The following is a 12,695-nucleotide window of genomic DNA, read 5'->3' as shown; positions in this document are numbered from 1 at the left end:
CTTTAAAAAGGAAGTAGGGGCCCCTGGGTAACTCAGTTGGTTGGACATCCAACTCTTGGTTTCGGCTCAGGTCATGATCTCACAATTCTCGAGTTCAAGCCCCATGCCAGGCTCTGCACCAACAGTGCAGAACCTCTTGAGATATTCTCTCTCCCTCTCTCTCCCTGCTGTGTGCTTTCTCTCTCAAAAAGAATAAACTTAAAAAAAAAAAAAATTTTTTTTTCTTTAAAAAAATAGTAAAATTCTGATACGTGCTGCAACATGGGATGAACCTTGAAGACAGTATACTAATTAGTGGTTAATTAATGGTCAGTTAAGCGTCAGACTTTGGCTCAGGTCATGATCTCGTGGTCCGTGAGTTCGAGACCCACAGTGGGCTCTGTGCTGACAGCTCAGAGCCTGGAGCCTGCTTCAGATTCTGTGTCTCCCTCTCTCTCTGTTCCTCCCTTGCTTGTGCTCTGTCTCTCTCTCTCTCTCTCAAAAATAAAGATTAAAAAAAAAAAAAAACCAGACACCAAAAAGATAAATATTGTATACTTCCACTTACATGAGGTACCTAAAGTAATCAAATTCATAGAGATAGAGAGTAGAAAGAATGGTGATTGCCAGAGGTTAGGGGAAGGGAGAAATGGGATTTAGTGTGTCATGGGTTAGAGTTTCAGTTGGGGGAAGATGAAAAAGTTCTGGAGGTGGATGGTGGTGATGGGTGCACAACGATGTGAATGTACTTAATGCCAATGAATTGTACACTTAAAAATGATGAAAACGGTAAATTTTATGTTATGTATATTTTACCAAAAACAGGGGAAAAAAGAAAAAGAAATAAGTATACAAACACAATAACATAAATCTTTTCAGTGCTGCCGAGGCTCTCTCGTACCCTCCTCTAGTCATAACCTCCCACTTCCTGCTAAAGGAACTAGTCTGACTTCCATCATATCTCATCTTCCGGTAACTAAACATCTACTTTGTGTCTGGCTTCTTTCACTAAACATTCTATCTCTGAGATTCATCCATGTTGGTATGTGTATTGGTAGTTTGTTCCTTTCTATTGCTGAAAAAAATTCCATTGTATGAATATATCACTACTTATATTTATCTATTCACCTATTTTTGGACATTTTGATCACTTCCATTTTTTAGCTATTACAAACAAAGCTTTCATATCTCAAAGGCAAATATGTAGGAATGGGACTCCTGCATCACTGGATAGATGTCTGTTTAGCTTTGCAGAAAATGCCCAACAGTTTTCCAAAGCTGTAGTGCTGATTTACACTCCCACTTAAAACTTGGAGCAACGGGAATGTTGAATAATAAAAATCCATTTTTCCCTTATTAATACACGTTACTCAATGCTACACATAAGACAGAGTATTGCACTCTTTGCCTCAATGCATCGGTTCTTCAACAAGGATGCCATGTGGATTACTTGTACTCTACCCACAGAAACTTTAATTCAATAAGGGCAAGATGGCAGGGCAAAGACTTCGGTCATTTTTAAAAAAACCATCTCTTTAAGTGATTCAAATTCATGACCAGTTTGAGAGCCACCCTCTCAAAGGATGGTAATTATAATGCTTTTAATCACACAAAAATAAGCTAGTCATACAGCTTAGAAATAAAATGGAGTGGGAGAGAACCGGATTTTAGCTTTATTTTGTGAGGGCACTAACTCGGGTGACAAAGCTCCTCACCACTCTGGTTTTATTTCTCTTACCTTAGTTACTTGAACTGCATCATCCATCACCACCACTCATTGGAATTCCATAAATACCTTTTTGTTTTTTTGGTGTGCCACCTGCAACTAGCAAAGAAAAAAAAAAAAAAAAACACCTTTAGAAAGACAAAACAGTCCTATTTAAACCCCTGCATTGTTCCCAGGGAGAGGAATACACTCTAACAAGGTGTCTCGTAGAGCTGCGTTGAACCCTGCAGGAGCCACAGGACAAAGCTCCATCTTAAACAGTTCAGATTACTGAAGAGTTCATGAGAACTGAATTCAATGAGAAATCAGGTCCTTCCAGGGAAGGCAGGAGCATTTCTCCCTTATCCCCAAACTATGACTTTTCTACTGCACTGTCCTTCTAGGGAACATCTGGCAATGACTGAAAATACTTTTTGATTGTTCTGTTTGGGTTTTTTTTGTTTGTTTGTCTGTCTGTTTTTAAGTACCCCAGGTAATTCCAATGTGCAGCCAGGGCTGAGAACCACTTCTCCATCCACTTTTCTGGATCTCATCCTTTTTTCTCCATCTATCTCCAGCCTCAGTTCTTTTCAGAACCCTAGATCTATGTATACCCTTGTTAGTCAATGTACACAGACAGTGAGACTTTCTAATCACTGTCTGACTGAATAAAATCAATTGGAAGAGCCAATTCCTTGATATAGCAGAACTTCCTACTCCAAAGACGGAAAACAAAACCTTGTGGCAAATTAAAGGGACACTGCCATGATTTCATTTCCTACTGTTAATAGAGTCACTGCCAGGAAGTCTCATGCTTACTATAGCAACCAATGGTCTTGCTATTCACCAAGTTTCAGCCTTTTTGCTTCCTCAGGAAGTAGATGGCAAAATCAGGCTCCTGATCTCTTTTTTAAAGAGGAGCTGCCATTTAAAAATAGAAATTAATAAATGAATATGTAAAAAGTAGTTTTAGGTTTGGCTGACATCCAATATTTCTGTATATTAAACTCAATCTTTAAAGCACAGAGTCATCTATTTTATTTCACAATACAGCAATCTAGAAAATGTACTAAAACTCTCCAGTTATTATAGTAACTGGATAAATGCTAACATATTTTGAGAAGCTTAGCTTCTCAAAAGAAGCTAAGTAAACAAAACTGCCAGTGGCATGAAACAAAGTATGAACCAAAAGCTAGAGTTGTGGGGCACCTGGCTGGCTCAGTTGGTTAAGTGTTCAATTCTTGGTTTGGCTCAGGTCATGATCTCATGGTTCGTGAGTTCAAGCCCCATGTCAGGCTCTGCAGTGGCAGTGAAGAGCCTGCCTAGGAATCTCAATCTCTCTCTCTCTCTCTCTCTCTCTCTCTCTCTCTCTCTCTGCCCCTCCCCCACTAATGCTCACTCTCTCTCAAAATATATAAACTTAAAGAACAAATCTAGGGGCTCCTGGGTGGCTCAGTCGGTTAAATGTCTGACTTCGGCTCAGGTCATGATCTCACAGTTGAGTTCGTGACTTTGAGCCCCGCATCAGGCTCTGTCTGTGCTGACAGCTTGGAGCCTGGAGCCTGCTTCAGATTCTGTGTCTCCCTCTCTCTCTGCCCCCCCTCACTCACACTCTCTGTCAAAAATAAATGAACATTAAAAAAATTAAAAATAATAACGTAAAAGCACCAAAACCATAACAAAAGCATAAACACTCTACAAAGAACATACGAAAACAGAACTAAATGGCACTTACAGAATAAAATAGCCATTGAAATCTAAAATTTTATAGACAAGTAAACCACTAGAGAAGACACAGCTGAAGAGAAAATTAATAAACCTGAAAATATATCTGAAGAATTTATGCAAAATGCTGCAGAGAGAAATAAACATACCCTGACCTAGAAAAATAACTGCAGAGCTAAAAGTTGTAAAGCTGATTATAAAATTTATATAGAAATGCAAAGAATGAGAATAGCCAAAACAATGTTGATAAAAAGAAAGTTGGGAGAAATATCTGAGTTCAAAAAGCAAGACCACTTTATGTTTTCTCCCTATAATCCAAACCATCCCAACAAACTTCTTTTAGAAAACTGGGAATTATAAGAAAGCTTTGTCAACCTGATAGAAACTGTCTCTGGAAAACTTAAAGCTAATGCCACATTTAATGGTGAAATATTGAATGCTTCCTCCCTAAGCTCAGAAACAAGGCAAGAATACCTACTTTTATCACTTTTATTCAACATTATATTGGAGGGTCCTAGCCAATGCAACAAAGTAAGAAAAATAAATAAAAAGGTATCTATACTGGAAAAGAAGTAATAAAACTGTATTTATAGAGAACATGATCTTATAGATAGAAAACCTTAAGGAGTCTACAAGAGTTAGTAGAAACAGTAAGTTTATCAAGGTAGCGGAATATAAAGTCAACATAAAATAAACAGATGCAGGGGTGCCTGGGTGGCTCAGTAGGTTGAACGTCTGACTTCGGCTCAGGTCATGATCTCACGGTTTGTGGGTTTGAACACCACGTTGCGCTTTGTGCTGACAGCTTAGACAAATAAGCTGTCAAATTCTGTGTCTCCCTCTGTCTCTCTCTCTGTCTCTCTCTGCCCCTCCCCTGCTCCTCTCTGTCTCCCTCTCAAATATGGATAATAAAACCTTAAAAATTTTTTTTTATAAAAACCATATACATAATAATCAATTGATGAGGGAGCATGGAACAAGCTGAGGGCAAAATACAGGCTGGCACACACCCCCCACTCACCAGGTGGAATATGTGTGATGCTCCTCAGACACTCTTGGCTACCCAAGAACAAAGGAAAGGGGTTTAAGTGCTTGCCATGGTAATGTGGGAAACTAAGGCAAATTAAATTCCCTTACTGCCTACAGCCCATTGACAAGTCCTTGAAACCGGCAAAGTGACCTCCCTCTAGGAGCTCAGTTGTCTGGATGAGGACACTTTGCTAGGGGCAAAAGAGAACTTAAGCTTAACATTATCCCAACCTCGAGGATCCTGTAAGTCTACTTCCTTTATCTTTATCCCCAAGATATATGCTGGCAATCATACTCCAAGCTTATGCCCCAACATACATCTGAAGGGTCTCATGACTGAGGTTTTATTAAATGGTAATAAATGGCATTTCCCTAGCAACAGCTAGCCCCTCAAGGTCCTGGAAACCTTGCTTCCAAAATTCCTTAGAGACTTACTCTATCCCTGACCCCCTCCCAACCTGAGGGTATATAATGAGTTACCTGCCACAACCTCAGTGCAGCTCTTCCTGCCCATGGGTCCTGTCCCCATGCTTTAATAAAATCACCTTTTTGCACCAAAGACGTCTTCAAGAATTCTTTCTTGGGTGTCGGCTCTAGACTCCACAAACCTCCCCCCTCATCTGAGATACAAAACTTCATCCTCAATTGTATCTTTATATATCAGCAGGAGCTGAAAATTTAAACTTCTTAAAGTACCATTTACAATAGGATTTTTAAAACACAAATTATTTAGGGGTAAATATTAACAAAAGATGTGCAAGACCTATACTCTGAAAACTACGAAACACTGCTGAACTTACAGAAGACTTAAATAAGTGGAGAGATATAATCTGTTCGTGGACCAAAAGACTTGATGCTGTTAAAATGTCAATTCATCCCGGGGCGCCTGGGTGGCTTGGTTGGTTAAACGTCCAACTTCGGCTCAGGTCACGATCTCACGGTCCGTGAGTTCGAGCCCCGCGTCGGGCTCTGTGCTGACAGCTCAGAGCCTGGAGCCTGTTTCGGATTCTGTGTCTCCCTCTCTCTGACCCTCCCCTGTTCATGATCTGTCTCTCCCTGTCTCAAAAATAAATAAAACGTTAAAAAAATTAAAAAAAAAAAATGTCAATTCATCCCAAACGAAACTACAGATTCAATGGAATCCCAATCAAATTCTCAGGTTTCTTCATAGAAACTGACAAGCTGATTCTAAAATTTACATGAAAATCTAAAGATCTTAAAATAGACAAACCAATTTTGACAAAGAAAAAAAAGGTCAGGAGACTACCTGGCAGGGAATAAGACACTATGCTATGGGTATGCAAACAGACCTAGAAATCAAGAGAATAGGCTAGAGAGTTCAGAAATAGAATAACAAATATATGACCAGCTGATTTTCTACAAAGATGACAAGATAATTCAATGGGGCAGAACAATCTTTTCCACAAATAGGGCCAGAATAATTGGATACACAGACAGGGAAAAATGAACTTTTGCACTCTATTCTCATGCCATACACAAACACTAACTTGAAAGGATATTAGATCCAGACCTAAATGTAACAGCTAAAGCATAAGAACACGTAAGAGAAAACTTCACAATCTTGAGACAGTGTATTAATTTTATATTACTAAGTAACAAATTACCACAAAATTAGAGGTCAGAAGTCCAACTACAGCATGGCTGGAACTTCTGCTAAGGATCTCACAAAGATAAACTCAAGGTATCTACCAGGCTGTTCTCATCTAATGCTCCTCTTTGAAGTTCACACAGTCGTGGCAGAATTCAGCTCCATGCAGTTGTAGGACTAAGATCCTTCTTTCTTTGCTACTTCTCACCCAGGAGCCATTCTCAGCTGCTAGAGGCCATCTGCAATCTTTGCCATAGAGACCTCTCTCCATCTTAAAAGCCAGCAGTGAAAAATCTCCCTCTTATTGAATTCTCATGTTTCAAGTCTTTTGACTTCTTTCTAGACCCAGATTTTAAAGGTTCATGTGATTGGACAGGCCTATCTGTATAACCTCCCTTTAGCTGACTCAAAGTCAACTGATTAATACTTTAATTACATCTTTAATACCCCTTTTGCCACGTAATGTAACATAATCACTGGAGTAAAATCCCATCATATTCACTGATCTTGCCCACACCCACAGGAAGGAAATAATACAAGAGTGCAGGTTGCTAAGGTCCCTAAGGTCTTCTTAGAATTCTGCCTACTACAGATAGACTTCTTAGACTGGATACAAAAAAAACACGAATCTAAAAAAAAAAAAAAGCAATAATTTGCACTTCATCAAAATTACAAATTTCTAACACTTTGGTAAACACCATTAAAAAACAAAAAACCAGGGGTGTCTGGCAGGCTCAGTAGGGGCAGCATCCAACTCTTGACCTTGGGGTCATGAGTTCAAGCCCCACACTGGGTGTAGAGATTACTTAAATAATAAAATTATTTTTGTTTTTTTTAACATTTATTCATTTTTGAGAGACAGAATGTGAGTGGGGGAGGGGGAGAGAGGGAGACACAGAATCTGAAGCAGGCTCCAGACTCTGAGCTGTCAGCACAGAGCCTGACCAGGGCTCGAACTCAGACTGCAAGATCATGACCTGAGCTGAAGTTGGATGCTTAACCGACTGGGCCATCTAGGCCCAATAATATTATATTATATTATAATATAATAAAATTATTTTGTAAATAGTAAAATTCTTTAAAAAGTATTAAAAAAAAAAAAAAAACCAAGCCACAGGCTAAGAGAGAACATCTGTAATACGTATATATAATTAGTGGCTATATCCAGAATATATAAAGAACCCTTACAACTCAAGCATAAGATATTACTTACTACCAAATAATCCAACAAACAATGGGCAAAGGATTTAAAATGACACTTCATAAAAGCAAATACACAATTGGACAGTAAGGACATAAACAGACACCCATCACAGGGAAACACCATTAGTCACTAGGAAAATGCAAATAGAACCATAATGAGACACCACCACAAACCCATAATGGCTAAAAAGTAAAAGGTTGACAATGCCAAATATTGGTGAGGAGGTGGAAGAAATGAAACTCCAACACAGTACTGATGAGAATATAAAGTGTAAAACTATACGGGACGCCTGGGAGGCTCAGTCGGTTAAGCCTCTGACTTCAGCTCAGGTCATGATCTCACAGTTCGTGGTTCGAGCTCCGCATCAGGCTCTGTGCTGACAGCTCAGAGCCTGGAGCCTGCTTTGGATTCTTTGTCTCCCTCTCTCTCTGCTCCTCTCCCGCTCATGTTGTCTGTCTCTCAAGAATGAATAAACATGAAAAATAAAATAAAGATTTTAACACATGTTTCCAGTAGCTTTTTTTAAAAGTTTGTTTTGAGAGCTAGCACACGAGTGAGGGAGGGGCAGAGGGAGAGGGTGAGAGAGAAAGAGAATCCCAAGCAGACTCTACACTGTCAGCTCAGAACTCGATGTGGGGCTCAAATTCACAAACCATGAGATCATGACCTAAGCCAAAGTCAAATGCTTAAATGCCTGAGCTACCCAGGCACACCCCTAGTAGCTTTATTCATGAGGCAATCAAACTAAAAAAACCTAAGTGCTTATTAACATATGGAAAATACAGTATATTCACATAATGGAATACCACTCAGAAAAAAGAAAAAAGGGAAATGACTACTAATATACCTAACAACATGAATGAATGTCAGAAACATTATGCTCACTCTTCCCCTAAGCAGCCTGAGGTGATTTCTGAAAATGGTTTGCTATTCCCTTGACCCAGAATACCCTGCAAAATGATGTAAATCAAGAGGTTCAAATCTTCACGTTCACTTTAAGAACACACATGATGGCTCAGGCCATCAAGGGTTACGCATCTGTGAAAAGCCAACAAGTATCTGAAGGATGTCACTTTGCAGAAGTAGTGTATCATTCCATTGCTACAATGGCAGAGTTGGTAGGTGTGCCCGGGCCAAACAGTGGGGCTGGATACAGGGTCAGTGGCAAAAAATGAGTGCTGAATTTTTACTACACATGTTAAAAATGGTGACAGTAATGCTGAACTTAAGGGTTTCGATGTAGATTTTCTGGTCACAGAGTACATCCAGGTGAACAAAGTCCCCAAGATGTGGCATAGAATCACAGGGCTCATGGTTGGATTAACCCATACGTGATTGCTCCCTGCCACAGTAAGATGATCCTTACTGGAAAAGAGCAGGTTGTTCCTAAACCAGGAGAGGAGGTAACAAAGAAGAAAAAGATATCCCAGAAGAAACTAAAGAAACAAAAACTTCTGGCCCAGAAGTAAGTTATGCATAAAATAAATGATTCTAGTTTTACAACACTCTAGAAAAGAAATCTAATCTACAGTGAGAGAACAGATCCCTAATTGCCTCGGGCCCAAGAAGGGTATGGAGAGGAATAACTGTGATGGGCACAAGGAAAATTGTGGATGTTAAAGAAATGTTAGGTATCTTCACCATGGTGACAGTCACTTAGGTAGATAAGTTTGGCAAAAACTCATTCAACTGTATAAGAAAAAAGGTATGTTTTATTGTAAGAAGATTGATTATACCTCAATAAAGTTGATTTTTAAAAAAAAACTTTAGAGATCATTGAATAGAAACCAAAACCTTCTCTTTTTTAAAAAATTTTTATTTATTTTGAGAGATGGCATGAGTGGGGGGAGGAAGCAGACAGAGAGGGAGAGAGAGAATCTCAAGCAGGCTCTGCATTGCCAGCACAGAGCCCCATACAGGGCTCAAACTCACAAACTGAGAGATCATGACCTGAGCTGAAACCAAGAGTCAGATGCTCAACCGACTAAATCATCCAGGTGTCCCTCAACAAAGTTGATTTTATTTTTTAATGTTTATTCATTTTTGAAAGAGACAGAGAGAGAGCAGGGGAGGGGCAGCGGGAGAGGGAAACACAGAATCCAAAGCAGGCTCCAGGCTCTGAGCTGTCAGCACAGAGCCTGACACGGTGCTCGAACCCATGAACTGTGAAATCATGATCTGAGCTGAAGTCAGATGCTTAACCAACTGAGCCACCCAGTTGCCCCAATTTTAAAAGATAATCTCATTAATGTTTGATATACTGAAGACATGCCTGCAATACAATCTTGCCAAACAGTCATTCATAATAAACCCAACATACAATGCAAAAGATGAGATAAAACAGAAGCTAACCACTATTTAAAACTCTACGTATTGGTGTTATATACCAATCTTAATAAAGAAGCAAAACACATCATCTCAAAGCAGGAAAAGCATTTAACAAAATCAGACACCTCCTCATCACAAAAACACTTACGATGCTCATAGTAGACAACAACACTGTGCACTATGCAATTTTTATGTTTGTGATCTCACAAATCCACAAATTTACCTACTTTTCCATAGATTCACCAACCACTACAGGTGTTTACCTTAGTACTTTCTAGAGTGACCTCATGTACAGATCGGCAAATATTCTCTTCTTTTTCCTGGATATATCTTTTGTTGTTGTCGTCGTGTTTTAAGTAGGCTCCACACCCAGCGCAGAGCCCAGTGCAGGGCTGGAAATCACAACCCTGAGATCAAGACCTGAGCTGAGACGCTCAGCTGAGTCAGACGCTCAACTGACTGAGCCACCCAAGTGCTCCTCACTGTTGATTCAGTAATACTAAAGTCCTAGCCAGCAGCACTATAATATATGATTGAACAAAGCTTGTCTAATGTGCGTGTGTATGCACACACACACACACACAAAGATGGATGCATGTGTAAGGACACACATATGTTTGTGTATGTATATACACGCATATATTACCCAGTTCTGTCCACTGACAGGGCCTAGGGGCAGCAATTCCCCAGTAGAACAACCATACACCTACCATCCAGGCCTGGTTTCTAAATACATTCTCCAATAAAAGGAACCAGGACTCCTTGGTGAAATGACTGGGCTGGGGCAGGAAAATACAGGAAGAGACTGGAACATCTTGTGCCAGAAAGTCAGGAAGGGAAGTAATCAAAGAATGATAGAATATGTCAAAAGGATACAAGAGCCAGGTTGAAACCAGGGGCATCCACTAGCCAAATATGAGACAAATTCAGCATCAAAGTAACATATTAATAGATAATAATTCACTGAATAAAACAGAAATGCATAAATACATATTAATATAAATTAATAAACAAACAGGGAGAAAAGGATTTTCCTTATGTCATTGGATGAATGTTACGGAAATGATAAAAGTAGAAAAATCATCATTTGGCAACTGCTGTAGCAATAATCCAGCCAAGAAATATCAATGAAGCTCAAACTAGTAGGGTAAAGTTTGAGAAGGGAGATAGGAAATGAGATATTTACATGGTCTCAAAGTGCTTCCTCCTCATAAAGTACTTACTGACTACAAGGGAAAGAATAGGTAAATTTACAGCAGAGAAAACCAGCAGACCCTATTTTAATCAAGTGATCACGATTAACATCATAAGAAACAAGGCACATGGAAATTGTGTACCTCTGACAGAACAGAGTAAAAATACAGCACCATTTATGTGGTATTCCTGGCAAAATGCATATTCTGAATCTAACCATGATGAAACATCATGCCCAAACTGAGAAATACTCAAAATAATTAGCCTACACTCCTCAAAAATATCATGATAATCAAGTCAAAGGCAAGATAACAAAATGTAATATGTGTTTCTGAACTGGATCCTTTTGCTCTACAGGTTCTTATTGGGACAACTGGTAAAACTTGAATGGGATCTGGGGATTAGCTGGTACTACTGTATCACTGTTAAGCTCTGGATTTTAATGGGTGTATTGTGGTTATATGGGAGAATGTCCTCATTTGTAGGAAACACACACTAAAGTATTCAAGGCTGATGGAGCATCAAGTGAGCAACTTACTCTCAAATAGCTCAGAGAGGGAAAAGGCTCTTTGTACTATTTCTGCAACTTATCTGTAAACTTAACATTATTTCAAAATAAAAAACAAAATGCACATATTAACAACAAAGAAGCACACACCAATGTCTCAGGATTATAAAAACATAGTTCTTCAGTAAAATTTCTAGATAGAAAAGTACACTATTATCCTAACTTTTTATAAGCTTTTCTAATAATATATCTCATTTTCACAGCACTTCCAAATAGAAATTTCTGTGATGGAAATGTTCTACATACACGCTGCCCAATACAATAGCACATATGGCTGATGACTATCATATTGGAAATGCAGGTCTAGAGAATAGCAATAAAAGCCATAAAAGGTTAAAGGGCTTTTTCATTAAAAAATTAGTTTTAATATTAATTAAATTTTAAGACAACTTACTTTACTTTTTCTAAACTTGCTGACAGACTGCCTGTATTTTTAAAAATTCCCTATCTTCTAATGTCTTTTTTTGTTTGTTTACTTATTTGTGTGTGTGTGTGTGTGTGAGAGAGAGAGAGAGAGAGAGAGAAAGAGAAAGAGAAAGAGAAAGAGAAAGAGAAAGAGAAAGAGAAAGAGAAAGAGAAAGAGAGGGGGGCCAGGAGGGAAGGGAGGGGCAGAGAGGGAGATGGAAGGTCCGAAGCAGGCTCTGCACTGACAGTAGAGAGCTGATGCGGGCTCGAATTCACAAATGATGAGATCATGACCTGAGCTGAAGGTGGATGCTTAACGGACTGAGCCACCCAGGCGGCCCGTCTTCTAATTTCTTAATCAAGTCTGAATATCTATCAGAAGTAATCACCTACCTATCTTTGGTTTAAGGGCAGGTTTTTTTGTTTGTCTTTAAACTGCCCTTCCTTTTAGTATACAACTCGTACTGATTCATACTCCTATCTTGTCAACTTTTTGAAGTATATCTTTCTAAAGTCTAGGGACATGTACATGTCCACCCAGTATTCCCAATTTTGGCTCTCACAAAGTTAGATCACAAAGTCACTTTCTCCCAAACTTGTAATTTACACTTTACTTTTACTTTCTCTCATACTCATCTTTCGCTATGTATAGCTGGTACACTGTATGTTAACTGCTATTACAAGTTCATTTCCTGCCATGCTCAGGGTAAGGTTCCTCCTGATCAGATCAGCTTATTTCAATTCCACATGAAATATAATCATCACTTAGCCAATCATTCTAGTATTTTAAACCAAGATCTAAAAGCCAAAATCTAGGGGCACATGGGTGGCTCAGTCAGTTGAGTGGTTGACCCTTGGTTTTGGCTCAGGTCATGATCTCATGGTTTGTGGGTTTGAGCTCCATATCGGGTTCTGTGCTGGCAGCATGGAGCCTGCTTGGGGTTCTCCC

The 12,695-nt window shown here is 39.2% G+C and overlaps 1 protein-coding gene across 3 annotated transcripts in view; it reads right to left on the bottom strand.

The window, feature by feature from the left end:
• Nucleotides 1–12,695, bottom strand: part of PTPRA (protein tyrosine phosphatase receptor type A) — a 159,197-nt gene that overhangs the window by 113,097 nt on the left and 33,405 nt on the right. The window contains exon 2 of one of the 3 annotated variants that reach the window (XM_053890391.1): nt 1,718–1,804. The exons of 1 other annotated variant lie outside the window; for it this stretch is intronic. In XM_053890391.1, coding sequence (XP_053746366.1) covers nt 1,718–1,744 — 27 coding nt within the window. In that variant the 5' untranslated portion in view covers nt 1,745–1,804. The remainder of the gene's footprint in view (nt 1–1,717; nt 1,805–12,695) is intronic. One more of the 3 variants, XM_053890392.1, reaches the window with a different exon arrangement.

The sequence above is a fragment of the Panthera pardus genome, unplaced genomic scaffold (genome assembly GCF_024362965.1).
Source record: "Panthera pardus isolate Hobbes unplaced genomic scaffold, ASM2436296v1 HiC_scaffold_25, whole genome shotgun sequence".
Lineage (NCBI taxonomy): Eukaryota > Metazoa > Chordata > Mammalia > Carnivora > Felidae > Panthera > Panthera pardus.
The sequence above is the reverse complement of the archived record's forward strand: the minus strand, read 5'-3'. Positions and strand labels throughout refer to the sequence as shown.